This window comes from Camelina sativa, chromosome 4 (assembly GCF_000633955.1).
Source record: "Camelina sativa cultivar DH55 chromosome 4, Cs, whole genome shotgun sequence".
NCBI classification, from domain to species: Eukaryota; Viridiplantae; Streptophyta; class Magnoliopsida; order Brassicales; family Brassicaceae; genus Camelina; species Camelina sativa.
The window spans coordinates 29,515,626-29,533,086 of record NC_025688.1 but is presented as its reverse complement, the minus strand read 5'-3'; the positions used below and the strand labels follow the sequence as shown (position 1 = coordinate 29,533,086).

The 17,461-nt window shown below is 34.1% G+C and overlaps 2 protein-coding genes across 2 annotated transcripts in view; one reads left to right on the top strand and one right to left on the bottom strand.

Annotated features, from left to right (window-relative positions):
* Positions 1 to 230, bottom strand: part of LOC104783263 (probable RNA-binding protein ARP1) — a 2,247-nt gene extending 2,017 nt beyond the window's left edge. Inside the window, exon 1 of the mRNA XM_019245119.1 lies at positions 83 to 230. The gene's annotated coding sequence lies outside the window, so the exon portion shown is untranslated. The remainder of the gene's footprint in view (positions 1 to 82) is intronic.
* Positions 12,109 to 14,207, top strand: LOC104783262 (NAC domain-containing protein 43-like). Its single transcript, XM_010508391.1, is given in 3 exon segments — positions 12,109 to 12,323; positions 12,635 to 12,942; positions 13,408 to 14,207. Coding segments are annotated over 3 exon segments (1,071 nt in total). The 5' UTR covers positions 12,109 to 12,136; the 3' UTR covers positions 13,984 to 14,207.

Genomic DNA, 17,461 nt, shown 5'->3' with positions numbered 1-17,461 from the left:
AAAAAAAAAAAAAAAAAAAAAAAAAAAAAAAGATGAAAACTTTGGACCTAAAGAGTGAAACAATAGAGAAAGAGCAAAAAACCTCTGTTTTGGTTGATTTGAAGGAAAAGAAAAGGGGAGAGAAACCAATGGAGGAAGACAAGAAAGCTGCTAGTGGGAACCCACGACCACGAGAGACGACAATGGCCCTATAGAGAGAAGAGAGAAGAGAGAGAGAGGACCCAACAATTTTACCTTTTTCGCTGTATTTATATACTATGCGTTGTTTTGTTTTGTGATATCCAATTTAATCTTTGTGTTGGGTCCGCTGCATAAAAACCATTTGCTTCGCTGTCTTCAACCTCCCTCTCTTGAAGTCTACAAAATTCTCGATAAATAAAAATTCTTATTTTATTTTCTATACAACAAAAAAAAAACACAAACTTTGACCGTTCCTCTCTAAATAATAAATAAATATCAGAGTGAGAAAAGGATTTTAAATTTCTCCCCAATTTTACACTACTATAGAAAGGTTTTCAATAGTATATGTATAATGTAATTTCTTGGTTTATTTTGACTGAATTTGCATATGTATAATGTAATATACTATGAAGTATGAATAATTTTTTTTTTATGGGTCTTGAATTTCTGGCACAAGCTTCTAAATACTCTCTTTTCGAATTTTTTTGGATGTTTGTATTTTTTTCAAATTTTAACACGCAAAAAAAAATCCTTTATTAAAAAAAAAGAATGAGATAATTATAATTGTAGTAGGGCAGACCTGCTGGTTTTTTTAACACAGAAGCCAGGTTGTCTTCCTCAAAACATTTGCAGAATTTTTATTTTATTTTTTATTTTTCATTTTAGCTTGTCTTTTAATAAAGTTTGTTAGTACAAGTTTCTTTTTTATTCGATCAGAGCCGTCAAATATGTATCATCTGTCACTATTTACATACTATTAAGTACTAACGGTAATTGTGGAAATGTATGCATTTTTTTTTGTTTCCATATTATACTATATATAGTCTAAAATATTTTGTTGAAAACTCTCAACGAATGATCGATGTGTCTACCAATCATTAGCCGTTTTTGTTTTTGTTTAGACATTAGCCGTTTTCTCTCAACTAAAAGCATTATATTATGAAAAAAAAAAAAAAAAAAAAGTTTTTGCTAAAATTAGTGGCAAAATCTATAAAGTCCTAGCTACCATTGTTAGTGGAAAAAACATGCAAAGCTTCATCAGACAAGTCGAAAAAAACCAAAGTAGCGATAATTACATAGTTAGACGCTATAATAAGTTACTACTAGTATATAGATATTGTGGTTTGTACGTAAACCATTGTAGCCGTATATATCGATCAACAACACATGCATATTGTCAGAACACGGTGTAAAAGTCAATATCACATTCGAAAAATTTGATAGCCCAAAACTTTATTCTTTTCCTTAACAACAACTAATCAATCAAGTGACCTGTATATATGGGATCCCATATATATATGGCATGAGTTATAATTTACAAATCCTCTCTTTTGATTTTGTCGCTCGTCGTCTATTACGTTTGGTTTTGGAATGTAAATATTTGATCTTTACATGTAATTTTTTAGGATAAAGAAAGTGTAGATATGAGTTCCTTATTTGATGATGGATAGTGTCGCACTGATAAATCCACATGAAGGCTGCAAGATACAGGCAGGCATGCACATGTTTATGCTCAGCCACTTTCCAAATATTAGTATTATTATTTAAGGAAAAAAATTATAATTTTATTTTTTCTCTCAACTTGCACAAAAATTACCGTTGGATTAAAAAGTGAGTTTTAATCCAACGGTGTAGATCATAAGACTTAACCACGCGTACGTGGTCCCGCGTGCATGGGATCATTGAACTCAGTGATGGTTTTATACTATTTACCAAAAAAAAAAAGGGTTTACTTAATTGACGCGTGACGTGTCCAGCGATTTTGTTTCCTTAAAGTCTGAAATCCGTTAGAACGCTGTTGATTGGGTTTTTTGTGTCGTGTCCGTGGCGTTATGAACGTGACAGCGAATCATACGGATTCCGTTATTTTGACCGTCAACGTTTCTCATTTGCCACGTGGTGGAATATTCGTTGGCAGCAAATGGGACTTTAGTAAAAAAGGAGATATCATTTACATAAAAAAGGAAATATATATTATAATACTTTTTAATATTATTTACGATCGTGTCCTTGAAAAGAGATAAGATAGCAAGGCTCTGTGGGCTTTTTAAGTCCATGTCTGTGAAGCCCATTATTACACTTTATTTACGCTGTTTTAAATTTTTAACATACGTGTGGACGTATCACACTAGGCCCAATCTTCGAAGACTCATTATAAGTTTAATTAAAAATTCAGGTTTACTTTAACCACCAACTGAATTGAATAGTAAATTCGGATTGTAAATTTTATATGTTAAGGTTGATAGAACAAAATAATAATTAGTAATTAAGTGTAGCTAGTAGGTAGTTTCTTTGTTAACGTTAATTGGTTATAATAGCTTTCAATATGTTTCAACGAAATTGTTTAGCAAATATATATATATATATATATATATATATATATATATATGTTTCAACAAAATATAAGTGCAATAAAAGATATCGGCCCTGTTCGGATAGCTGTAGCTAGCGACCAGCAAAAAATAAAAGGAAATGATAAATTATCTCTTTTCATTAATTATAGCCACTGTTTTTCATTCTGGAGAAGGAGAAGAGTTTAATCGCTAAAAATGTCAGTGATGGTATTTTAGAACCAATGACTATAAAAGTAATCGCCGACAACAGTTTTCTTTTTTTTTTCACCTCAATTTTTTCATTCGTTGCTTTTTAAATGTGTGTCGCTGGTCGCTAATCTAGCGATAAGAAAAAGAACAGGCCATCTTGTAATTTTGATACTAACGCATTCAGATATATATATATATATATATAACATGTGCCTAACTCTATAAGTTGAACGACATCGACTTCCATGAAATGTACATCCTGATTCCAAATCAATAACGATTCACGCAGCTTAACCAAAATTAGCAGACCGCTATGTCCTGTCTTAGATCGCCTAGCTATACAAGAGATTGCTATATTTTGCCAGCATATAGGGACACAATCATCACGAAGAGACAAATCTTATGTAACTATCGATTGGGTGAATACGTCATATAATAGGCTGATGAAAACATTATACTATAGCTTTAAATATCAATATCTGAAAATGCATGATTTGCAATGCATAATGTATGTATGTATGAATGTATTAAAAAGGACAAATTTACAGAAATTTGACCATGCATTCAAAACTATAATTAAAATAATCGTATTAGCTAATTAAAAAAAAAAAAGATACGCACGCACCTGATCCTGTAATGCATGCAAATAATTAGATACGTGCTCGGCAATAGATACCAATGAGTAGAAGAGCACAAATATAAGACGACAAAGATTACATTAAAAATCTAACAATGATTCGGAATCGGATTTCCAAGCAGCATCACCATCCACCAAAATTTGAAAGGTAATGAGATTTAGTTGAAATCAAAACCTTAATGTGACAAGTATCATGTATAATAATTTACATTGAATATACATAAATATAACATACTGTAACAGAAATTTTTGATAAAATAACATTCATACAAAGAAAGAAAAAAAAAATCGATAATTGTTAGAACACGGGTTTTCACCTCTTTGTTATTTAACTTTAAATTAAAGTGGGTTTGGGACCTTTGGGTAAATTATATATATATATATATATGTATACAGTATAACGAAGCAGAATATTTAAGCGTGTATGTAGCCGTTCACTCACATATGCTTTAAGTCTAAATTTCAGTTCACAATACGAAGTTAATTAATCCTAGAAAATAGTTGAAAAACATAAAGTTCTCTCTTTTGCATTTTGAGCGAATAACAAACAACTGTGCTAAAAAAGAAGACCCTTTTTAATAGTTCCAAGTTATTTAGGGAGAGGTATTGGTTTAGGATTTAGAAAGAATTTTAATGACTTTAAAAGTTAGGTAAAATATGTTGTTATTCAATCAAGACTTTTAAAAACTCTTTAAAAATTTGGTGTTATTGGTTATGGATTTGTAAAAAGTTATCTAAAATCTTGATAAATATAGTGTTATTGGATTAAGAGTTTTATAAAGTCATTAAAAGTTTTATGTTATTCAAGTAAAACAAAAGAATCTTGGATTGTTAATGAATTCAAATTTTATGTTATTGGTTTAGGATTTTATATCATTTCCTTCATAACAAAAATCATGAAAACTCTTTCATCAAATAGAAAGATTTTACAAAATTAGAAAAAATAAATCATCAAGATTTTAAAAAACTTCCTAAACAATCTCTTAGAATCCTTCATTTTTAACTTTCAATTTTCTATGATTCTAACAATCAGAAAAAACATAAAGTCATTAAATTTTTTTTTAAATCCTAAACCAATACCTCCCGTTAATTATATATATTGTTAGACGAGATACTGGAATATTTACGACCGTATCTTTTTTTTTGGTTGGCGGCTCTTTACGACAAATATCTAATAAAAGAATATTATCGTTTCAGGCGATCGACGGTAGGTCTTAGCTACGTACGTATATGCTCTGAGATGATTACATTTTAAAATGACAGATCATCCATCAATTTCACATATTACCNCCCCCCCTCCCCGATTAGGCGCTCTCATCATACTGTTCCCTTTATCATCTATATATTAGCTTATTTCGTGTATCTGTTGTGTGTCTTTGGGTTTACCCTATAAATTATACAAATTTGGGCGGTCCTCTCTAATAATCCGCCATTAATCAACATAATTCACAAAAGTAAGGAGAAAAACGTTATTCATTTTCATAATCATCATGTTACGTTAATGTCTGTGGCTTTTTATGTCTTTTGTATTCATGTTTATATTTTATTGATATCTTCCCATGCATGTCTACATGATCTTGAGATAGACGCATACCAAATTGAAATTCATATTATGCATATTGTTTGTACATAGACACGGTGTACGTCTTAATTCTAATTGTTACATGATTGAAGGGTCAAATTAAAGGCCTCATAAAAATACATATTAGGAGAGGTATTGGTTTGAGATTTTAAGAGAATTTTAATAACTTTAAATAAAATCATGGAAAGTATAAAATTGAGGATTCTAAGTGATTGTTTAGAAAGTTGTTTAAAATCTTGCTGATTTGTATTTCCTAATCTTGTAAAATCACTCGTAAAATCTTGTAAAATCTTTCTAAAAAAATACTGCACAATATTCTTTTGATTCAACGCTTCTGTGAAAGAAAAAAAATTCTCTTGCTTATCTCATCTTCTATAAAATCATCTTTATTCAACGCCTCTTGACATTGAATAACTCAAGTTTTTGTTTTGATTTGTATTTTTAGTACTCTCTGTTCACATACGTTTGCTCTCTGCAAGATAACTAGTAAAATATATCTTCTTTAACAATTCACATTCACAATTCACAATCATAAGTACATGTTTGCTCTTTGTCTATCACAATTCATGTGCTGGCTGCGAATGTACTGACTCTATTGTCGGAGTAATCAACGAAGAAGAAGGAGGAGGAGGCTTGTAGGGTAACAACGACACGACAGGTTTGGGTCGGAGCAAAAGCCGGAACCTAGCCACTATTTTTTTCTGGGTATATGAATTTGGTTTGCGACGTCTTCAATTCTTCTTCTCTGCCTCCCAAAAAGTCATGAACTATGATTCACAAATCTCTCTATTTGATGAAAGAGTTTTCATGACTCTTTTTATAAAGAAACTGGTATAAAATCTTAAACCAATAACATAATATTTGAATTCATTAACAATCCAAGATTCTTTTGTTTTATTTGAATAACATAAAACTTTTAATGACTTTGTAAAACTCTTAATCCAATAACAATAGATTTATCAAGATTTTAGATTACTTTTTATAAATCCACAACTAATAACACCAAATTTTAAAAAAGTTTTAGAAAGTCTTAATTGAATAACAACATATTTTACATAACTTTTAAAGTCATTAAAATTCTCTTAAATAGTTTTTTTCTTCTAGTTAATGCATTATCGCAACGAGAATATTTCAAGAAATATGTAGCTAGATATTTTGGTCGGGTTAGAAAAGGTAAATAAAATACATACTTCAAAAAAAAATTGAACTAATTGATATTTTTCGTACTATACAATTTTAAAATATAAGAATACAGTACCTTCAGAAACTTCTCAAGCTCTGAGGCAAAGCTTATAAATTTTAAGGTTAATTTTGGGCAGCAGCTCCTCTTGCTTCTTCTGGTACAGCTTACAGATATTTCCTATGAAAAAAAACAGAAAATCTCGACATTAACCTGATCAACTAGCTAGAGAGTTGGAAGTTGGTCAATATATTTACTCCTCTTCCATAGTAAGAAGGACCAGTCGAAAACGATTTAAACTAATTAACGTCTTTGGTTTTGATTAAAGGCAACGTCCCAAGCTGTAACTAAACACTCCTTCAACGACAACAAAAAAATTGTTAAACAAAACAATACTATAAAAGACTATCGTGAAAGAGTCCAAAATCAATGGAACTACAAAATTGCCCCTCGCCATTAAAAGAAAACGGGGCGTAGAGTCATATGACGTCTCACCATTAGGCTTAACAAATTTTGACGAAAATTCACCAAACTAAGATTGCTTCCCATGCAAACTTTCTATAACTTCTAGAGAGTTTCCAAATTCAAGTATTTATTATTTTAACATAAAACTGCCATCCGTTCCTTTCATTATATTTCATCCATCACCAATTATATATCTTTTACCAAAAAAAAAACAATAATTACTCTGTAGACTTTAATATATTCAGTAATATACTATTTATAAACAAATTATGACTAAACTAATTGTAATTGTGTGTATTAAATATAAATTTTCAGAAATTAAGAGCTGAAATTTTAATTACCAATTTACACATAAATTTATATATCATCTACGAAATATATATCTATGACATATTGAAGGTTAGAATATGTATGACCTAATAATATAGCAGAAAATAATAGTTTTAAATATAAAATTTATGGTCTGGAATTGAAAGACAAAAAAAAAAGAATATTGTGTAATCAAGTCAGATGAATATATTGGGGGCGTTGATACAATTACATGGGCGCGCGCGTGTCGTGAGAACGTACAGATATGTATATTAACATGCATGTGACAGTTTTATGACATCAATTTGTAAACCAATAATTGACAATAAGCGTCAATGAAACTTTGAACTAAAAAAAAAGAAGCGTCAATAAACTACAGTTCTTCACGTGCCCATGGGGAAAAAACGCCAACACTATTACTATATACGTTTATTTTTTTGAATAAACCGCTATTAACATGGGGCACAATTTAATATATATATATTTTAAAGGGTGAATTAGTTGAGTAGTCAAAAAAAGAATTAACAAATAATATAGTTATCTATTTAAAAAAAATTAGAAAAGTAGGATAACGGTAGAGTAAAATTACTATTTTAGGTTTTTTGGTTTAAGGGTAGTGATGGATAGGGATAAACGGCGGTGGTGGTGGACGGTGGTCCGGCGGTGAGATGGTGGTACTCCGGCGGTGGTCTGGTGGCGGCCCGGCGATGGTCTGGCAGTTTTCCAGCGATGGTCCGACGGCTCTCTGGTGGTGGTTCGACGGTTCTCTGGCGGTGGTCCGGCGGTTCTTCGACGATGGTTCGACGGTTATGTGGCGGTGGTCCGACAATTCTGTAGCGGTGGTTCGATGGTAGTGATTAGAGAAATCTAAACTCTAGAAGATAGTACATTGAGAACCCTAGTGGTAATGGTGGTGGCGGCCGGATGATTGTAGGAGGTAGAGAGTGTGGTTTTAGAGGGTGGGGTTGGTGGTAGTAGGGGGTGGGGATGGTGGTGGTAGCAAAGATAATATAGTATATATTATAATTTATATATTGTATATTAGCTTTTCATGATTAGAATAGTTAGTTGTTGAATTATAGTTTTTTTGTTGGTTATAGAGTGCAATTCTTCTATTTTAAAAGACTACTATAAAAACATGAAAAAAAAAAAAGGTTTGAATTAGTGTTTATCAACATTAGTAGTACTTTATATTAACGTAATTCCTTCAAACAGTTCAAAAAGAGGTAAATAAAAGAAAAATAAACTAACACTGAAAATATTTATTACTTAAAAATAGTAAACTAAAACTAACTGACTAGACAAAATCACTACAAAGTACAAACCAATTCTTACATCTCCACTACATATTGCAAAACAAGTTTTTAAATTATGAAATTTTGTATGGGGCACGTGCCCATGTAGTGATACACTTGCGTCCGCCCCTGTACGTATTCTCCCAAAACTTACGCATATATTCTGCCATAATGTTAAATTTTGTAAAATAACGAATTAATTGATCACGATATAATGATACATTGGTTATTGTACGTAGTTTAATGGTAGAAATTTTAAATAATTTTTTAAAAATCAATTTATAAAAAAAACCAAACTAGTTAATTAGTGTTGTATCGAATTGGATCACTATCTGAACTTAGACCTATGTTAGATGTTGACATCTAGATGGAATTAGACACTATAAAGACCAAAAACGGAAACGTACGAATAATAATGCATGATAGTATGATACCTTAAAAATTATTTGGTTAGTGAATTTCAATGGATTTAAAAACTCCATTAAAATAATACGTTACATAATCATTGATTTATTTTTAATTAATGCATGCGTCGTTCACTCTGTGATTTTTAAATACAAGTAAAATCAAGCTTTATTCAATATTAAAATATTTTGAATTAGATTTTAGCTAATGGATAGAAAAAAAAAACAAGTTAGGATACATAAACTCAAAAACCAATTTGCATCTTGTTATTTGAACAGATTCATATTAAACAAGTTATTGGACTCTCCTTACATCCTTCTGTGTATGTTCACTTAGCTTCTCCATGCCAAAATTAATATGGAGCCCAGAAAACATTAATTTTTTTCTTCTAAATCTTACTTTTAAACGGTACGTTGTTGATGATACGGGTTGGCATGATGCTAATGGTATATTCAACATCCACAATGGAAAAAACGTGTACTAAATATTATACAAGTCTACAAACACAAAATTCTTTTATGCAGTTCTTCTGCTTTAATTTAGTGAACGTTATTAAAAAAAAAAAAAATCACACATGCATAACTTTCAAAAAAAATTATTATCTTCAAAGAATATGATTTTCTTAAGTACCAGTTTTTCTTTTTATCTTCAAAACTTATAAGAAGAAGTTATATTTAAAATAGAAACAACCTGTATAAAACAAAATTATAAAAATATACGAATTAATTGTATTGGCTACAAGAAAGAATCAATATAATAATTGACCTGTAAATTTCTACAGGTCCTTATAGTAGTAGTTAGAAATTTTGTATTTTCAAAGCGCAACCAATAAAAACATGGACTTATGAAAGACACACACAAAAATAAAGTTGGGTGCAATGTCATTAATCAAGCTAAAAAATAATGATTTAAAGCATGGAATTCCGGAATCGCAACAAAATGATTCTGTGTTTAGACAATTGTAGAAAGGCCTCTTAACTAATCTTAAATAAAGTCTTAGCTCCAACCACACTAACACTCCTTACCTCTATCAATTTTGTTTTCTTAATTACGTTTCTACACAATAAGTATATGTACTTACACACATGTACATTTCTAAAAGCGTAAGTTTTTGACGTCATCGTTACCTTTCCTTAGTCTCACCTTTATATAGTGATCTCTAACAGAACGTAACAATAAACTGCTACGGGTTAACTTAAAAAAATGAGCAAAAACAAAACTATTTAAAATATAGAATAAAAATAATACAAGAATCGATGGGATATTGAGAAAATTCTTATAACTTGCAAAATATGGAATTTTTTGTTAATAATATTATCTATGTTTTTGTAAAACAGATTAGAGATTGATTTTATTACAAGAACTTAGAAAAGAAACACACATCACGCACTTTGACCGTTTTAGATATTATTATTTACATGACTACAAAATTATATCGAACGATCGAGCAAACATTCTAATAATAAATAAATGTAACTCAAGAGGTTTCCAATAGCTAAGAAAAACGAAACGGTTATTAATCCTATTCGATCAGATGGGTGGGATAGGAACACTCATGAGCCGTTACCCAACTCCACCATCTTTCGAACACCAATTAATCTACGTTTAGGGCACTATATCCCACTTTCTTCCGAAGATAGTTTCCCACGTATATATAACATACACACACAACACAATATTATAAATATATGTACTGTATATAACTCTTCGTCACATCCGGAAAAAACACTCCTTGTCACATCAACTTTTTTTTTTTAGTAATGATCAACCTTTTCGTTTACAAATAACAAAAAACTTTTTAAGTGAAGCGTTCGTTTATTTCTCGATGAAAAGCCACATCTTGCGGAGGGAAACTTTCTAACACACCCTATTTCGACTTCATTTTTTCATATACAGTGTGTGCTCGTTAACCTCGTTTATATAAATCTAAAAAGATTGTAAGGGGAAAAAGAGAGAAGAAGACGAAGAGGTATTATTAATTACTAAGTTGTGTGGGTTGTTAATTTGTTTAAAGGGAGCTTTTCTATAGAAATTTTAAGGTCAAGGGTCGTCGTTACGATGTGGGCTTGCTTCCTACAATCTAGTTGCCTTATGGGGCCTACTCTTTCTTCTTCTGATAACTACATCACCTTTTTTTTTTTTTTATCCGACAACTATATATCCCTTTTTATGTTTCTTTTTTCTTTTCTTCTTTACAGTAATTCTTAACTCGTTGTAAATGTAAAACAATACAATATGAAAAATATAATAAATAGATCAAGATGGATTTATAATAAGTTTTAGTGTACCTTTTTCGGTAATGTTTTACGTGGATTTCATAGTTTTAGAAATTAATGAATAAACAGATGAACGAATAATTTGAGAGAGAAAAAAATATACATTGGATGGTTTTTTTTTTCAACAATATACATTATACATAACATATTTGAACCCAAGTGATAATATCTCGCTGCTTGTTCTTGTCATATTTGGTGATTTTAAGTTCTTGTAAAAGATGTGTAACAAAATCACTATAGTGAGGCTCACGTTTTAATTTGAAAATTAAATAACAACAAACAAAATAGCAAAACAATTTAAACTAGGGGCCAAAATCAAATTGAAACTAATAATTGTGAAAAAAGAACAAAAGAATAATAATCATTCATAATTGACAGTGAACTTAATATTTCTCTGTGGAGGGTTGTATTTTAATTTTCAAACTAACTAATGAAAACAAATGGAAAAGCTAATTATGATAAGAGCTGAATGTTTAAAAATAATTAAAGAAAACCCAAAAAAAAGGTGCACAAAGAGACACATGCGTTTTCCTCATGCATCTTGTTTTTTATACAACAATAAATATATATAGTACATATATACTCATTCTCCGCTAGCTCTCTCATCTCCAACTTTCATCAGTTCGGTAGTTACAATTAAACAAACCTCACAGCTCTGTTCTTGAGTTAATCTTGAAATCTCTTTGATGATGTCCAAATCTATGAGCATATCAGTGAACGGACAATCTCAAGTGCCACCTGGGTTTAGGTTTCACCCGACCGAGGAAGAGCTGTTGCAGTATTATCTCCGGAAGAAAGTTAATAGCATCGAGATCGATCTGGATGTCATTCGCGACGTTGATCTCAACAAGCTCGAGCCTTGGGATATTCAAGGTTTATAAAAAAATTAATTATGGGTTAATTTTCTACTTTTTTTCACGCTCTCCTAATCCAATTTTCCGAAATTAATATTTTTTTCCTTATATATAAATGGCTGTCTTGTCTATACCACTTTTGATACATGACGTTCCCATGTATCCTTTTACGAGAATATATATGACTAGAGTACAGAGAATCTACACTTAGTTGTTGCTGTTGTTTGTTTACATTAGGAGTTAGTTACTGCAAAGACCAATATACGTTTAGTAATAGTTTATACAGNTATATATAGTACATATATACTCATTCTCCGCTAGCTCTCTCATCTCCAACTTTCATCAGTTCGGTAGTTACAATTAAACAAACCTCACAGCTCTGTTCTTGAGTTAATCTAGAAATCTCTTTGATGATGTCCAAATCTATGAGCATATCAGTGAACGGACAATCTCAAGTGCCACCTGGGTTTAGGTTTCACCCGACCGAGGAAGAGCTGTTGCAGTATTATCTCCGGAAGAAAGTTAATAGCATCGAGATCGATCTGGATGTCATTCGCGACGTTGATCTCAACAAGCTCGAGCCTTGGGATATTCAAGGTTTATAAAAAAATTAATTATGGGTTAATTTTCTACTTTTTTTCACGCTCTCCTAATCCAATTTTCCGAAATTAATATTTTTTTCCTTATATATAAATGGCTGTCTTGTCTATACCACTTTTGATACATGACGTTCCCATGTATCCTTTTACGAGAATATATATGACTAGAGTACAGAGAATCTACACTTAGTTGTTGCTGTTGTTTGTTTACATTAGGAGTTAGTTACTGCAAAGACCAATATACGTTTAGTAATAGTTTATACAGTTTATGTTTTAAAGTCTTTACTGTATATTTTTGTCGCTATGCAGAGATGTGTAAAATAGGAACAACGCCACAAAACGACTGGTATTTCTTTAGCCACAAGGACAAAAAGTATCCGACGGGAACCAGAACTAACCGAGCCACTGCTGCCGGATTTTGGAAAGCAACGGGCCGCGACAAGATCATATATAGCAATGGCCGTAGGATAGGGATGAGAAAGACCCTAGTTTTCTACAAAGGTCGAGCTCCCCACGGCCAAAAGTCTGACTGGATCATGCATGAATATAGACTCGACGACAACATTATTTCCCATGAGGATGTCACCGTTCATGAGGTATGTATCTATTTCAGAAACGTTTAATTAAGAGTTCAGCCGAAGTATATATGTGGATGTGGGCTCTCTTTTGAATATGGTGACACTGTTACGTCTCATTTTACATCACAATCTCGATTTTGTTTTGATTATGATTCATTGACCATAATAAAAGTTATTCGTTTATTTACACGTACAAGTAGCTAGACCAAAGAAAGTATTACATAATATATGAAAAAAAAAATTGATCACATGTTCGTACATAAATTTACAAAAACCGTTTGTTCTTTTGCAACTTAAATTGAAAAAATTAAAGAATATATATAATAAAAGTTCACATATTTATTTTCGATCTCCATTGTATATTAATATATATAACACGACATACAACTGAAATATAAAATTTTACGCTTTTTTCTTTGGATTAACCAGACTGTGTCCCAACACATGATGAATTTTGCTGATATAAGTTATTTTANTCGCGACGTTGATCTCAACAAGCTCGAGCCTTGGGATATTCAAGGTTTATAAAAAAATTAATTATGGGTTAATTTTCTACTTTTTTTCACGNATCTTCACAAAACCCTAAACAGTCCCGTTGGAGGAGCTTCCCTGAGCGGTGGTGGAGACACGACGAGGTCGTCTCAGATCTTCAACGAGGACACTCTGGAGCAGTTTCTCGAACTTATGGGGCGATCTTGTAAAGAAGAGCTAAATCTTGACCCTTTCATGAAACTCCCAAACCTTGAAAGCCCTAGCAGTCAAACAATCAACAACAGCTGCCACGTGAGCACTCCCGACACTAATCATAATATCCACGTCAGCAACGTGGTGGACACTAGCTTCGTTACTAGCTGGGCGGCTTTGGACCGCCTCGTGGCCTCGCAGCTTAACGGACCCACATCTTACTCAATAGCACCCGTCGATCAAGATCATCCGTACCCAAGTCTAAACCGGTCCGCTTCGTACCACGCCGGTTTACCTCAGGAATATACACCGGAGATGGAGCTGTGGAATACGACAACGTCGTCTCTATCGTCATCGCCTGGCCCATTTTGTCACGTGTCGAACGGTAGTGGATAAAGGAAACGGAGGGAAAGAGAGAGGGAGACACACACACTCACGCAGAGAAGACATTTCACATTTGTGTAAAAAGATATAATCATACCATATAGTTGTTGAAACATTAAAAAAGAAAGTCAGATTTGTGATAATTACAGTGGTTATGAGATATTGTAAAATAGATTAATATTATATATAAAAAAAAAGAGGAGGAATAAAGATCACAAAAAGGAGATATTTCGTTATTGATGGGGTTAGCATTTTTATCTCATTTATCAAAATGTCTTCCATTTAATTTCACAATTTTGCTTCTAGAAGAGAAATAAACAATAGACTAAAAATATTACTAGCCAAGAGATTAACCTAATATCGTGAAAACTGAAAAAAAAAAACAAAGATTACAGGGAAAAAAATGTAAGAACTATATAATTGTTGAAAAGTAAATATTTTTTTGCGATATCAAGATATATATACTATACAGTTTGTCAAAAGCTTTTCTGATGGCGAACCGCTGGTTTCCTGAGGACCAAATTTCCGGTCAAAATTCCACTTCAGCCGCGGCTGAAGGCAGTTCGTTTCGTCCCTCTCCCTTCCCCCCTGACCCTCCTGACCATTCCCCTCTCATATCCCTCTCTGAATTCCCCCCTCTTTCCCCTATCTCATCTTTCTCCTTGTCTCCTCAATCTCCTACTGCTCAATTCGAGCCGGAGAATATCATTCTTGCTCTTCCTGCTCATCATAAGTCTACTCCAGTGGTTGTGTGTGCTCAAGCTCAAGCAATCCTCAATTCTTACAACCAATCACTAAATCTAAACCCTAGATCTGAAACTCGAGCTACAATAACACCAGCTAAAACTGCGGCTCAGGCACAAACTGACGGTCTCCTGAGTCCTGTCCAGCCAAAAGTTACTCGTATGCTCCTTTCCACTCAGACAAGGTTATCCGCTGTCTCTTCCCAAACTGTTTCCCTGGCTCCGTCTATTACTCCTGTTGCTGTTAATACTGTTACCACTCCAATCCAAAGTACTTGCCCAACCATTGTTGTTCCTATCCCTCTTACCCATCCCTCCTCGCAACCTCCTCTCCTCCCTTCCCCCTCAAAGCAACCTCAGACTACCATCCCTCAGCAAACAGAAACTCCCCAGCCCCCCCATGTACCCAATCCTAAACCTCTTACTAGCACAACTGCTTCCACTCCATCTGTTACACTAGCTCAAAAGCTAAGGAAAGAAGTGGATAGGAAGCTCACACGTCTTGCTCCTGCTTCTTATTCGGATGATGGTATTCCTCGTATAGTCATCCCTGACTCGGTATATCATGAAGGAGCTGTAATTCATAAGGATTTTATAATTGGTCAGTTCAAAGGTCTACTCCCGACTTACAGACACATTCAAAGTGTACTCAGCCACATGTGGGGCAAAGGACAAAAACTGGAAGTACATTTGAACCACGCTAATAACTCAATGTTGGTACGTCTACCTAATGAATACATACGTACCAAAGTTCTGGAGAAAAAGCTGTGGTACATTGGCGAATGTATGTTTTTGGTGGCGTAATGGGACGCTTCTGGTGGTGTCAGTACTGATCTAAACGCAGTGCCGATTTGGGCTCATCTAAAAGGAATGCCCTTTGACCTAATGCATCATAAGGGAATAAGCTTAGTGGCAGGGTTAGTTGGTGAGCCAAAGGAAATGGATGACTTCACTAAAAACCTGGTAAGTATTTCTGAAGCCCATGTAAAGGTTGAGAGAAACCTAAACTTACCTCTCCCTTCCTCAGTGGAGATAGTCCGTGATAGTGGAGAGGTTATCACAATTTCAGTTGAGTATCCATGGATTCCACCCTCCTGCTCTCACTGCAAGCAAATAGGTCATGTCATCAAATTTTGTCCATCTGCTAAGCCATCATGGTTAGAAAATAAGTCAACTACTTCGAAGGAGAGTAAAGGTAAAGAGCAGACTAAGCAAGCTTATGTCCCGAAGGGCCCCAAAGAAAGTATACAAGTACCTTCCGAAGAGGGTCCTCAAGCTGGGCCTGTTGCTGTCTGTACTGAGGCTCCTATTGGGTCTACTCAACCATCTCCTGTAATCGAACCTGCCCCAGAAACCTTACCACCAACTGAAAGTTCGCCTTCCCCCACTCCTATGGACTGCACGTCTCCATCCCGTAATCCCTCTCAGCTTGTCTTAGCTAACCCTTTCGCTGTACTATCCTCTTCTACTAACCCCCCTGCTGTAACCACTAACCCTCCACTAGTAACCCAACCTGTGTCCCCTCCTTCACATGCCATGACTCAACCATTGGTCATACCTTCATCTCCCGTGCCTAAACGTTCAACCACTTCTCCTCCACCTTCTTTAAACTCTTCTCTTCCACCTTCTGGGAAGAATCTCCTGTCAAAGGGAGAGACTTCTCACCTAGCCTAACCCTCTGATCCCATCCTGATGTATATAAAACCCTTTTTTTGGAACATCCGAGGACTTAATGACCCGGATAAGCATCGGCCTTTTGCATCCTGGCTTGCTTTTCATAAGCCTTCTTTTGGTGTTATTATAGAAACCCATATAAAGGAACCAAACCTGAACCGTATTCTGAACCTTACATGCCCCGGCTGGCATTTTACATCCAATCATGCTGAAGAGGAAAGTGGGCGCATAGTGATCATCTGGAAGTCGCCAGTTACTGTCTCAGTCCTGCACCAATCAAGACATATGATAACTAGTGAAATAACAATTCAAGGCGGCCAGAGGTTCTTTTTCACTGCAGTCTACGCTCCTAACGCGAGTGAAGAACGCACTGACCTGTGGTGTGAACTTATTGGACTTCAACAAAGATTTCACTTTGATATTGTTCCTTGGATGGTGTGTGGGGATCTCAACCAAATAACTCAGCCTGGCGAGCACTCTAGTCCTATGGTTAACCACTTGACAACTAGAATGATTGAGCTGCGAGACTGCCTGTTACAGATGGAATTGGTTGATTTGCGTTACCAAGGATCTCTATTTACCTGGTCAAACAAAAGTCCTGCCAACCCTATTTGTAAAAAACTGGATAGAGCCCTTGTTAACAATGTCTGGCTTACCTCGTACCCGAACAGCGTAGCCTCCTTCTTGGCCCCTGAACTTTCTGACCACTCCCCTTGTCTTATAGACCTTGATACAACGCTTCCGCAAGCTCGCACAAAGCCTTTTAAATTCTTCAATTTCCTCACCTCCCACCCTCGCTTCCTAGAAACGATCGAAATTGCTTGGATTTTGGCTGGAAATTTATGTCACCTGGAAACATGTTTGTCAACCCTGTGTGCAAAGCAAAAAATGCTGAAAAGAGAGTTAAAAATACTATCAAGAGAGAACTACTTGGATATACAAAACCGAGTAAGAGAGACTAACCGTTTGCTTCAAGTTGTGCAGGTACAAGCCTTGGCGAATCCAACTACAACTCTTTTCCAGCAGGAGCAAGATTTGCACTCCAAATGGGACCTGTTACGGAGAGTGGAGGA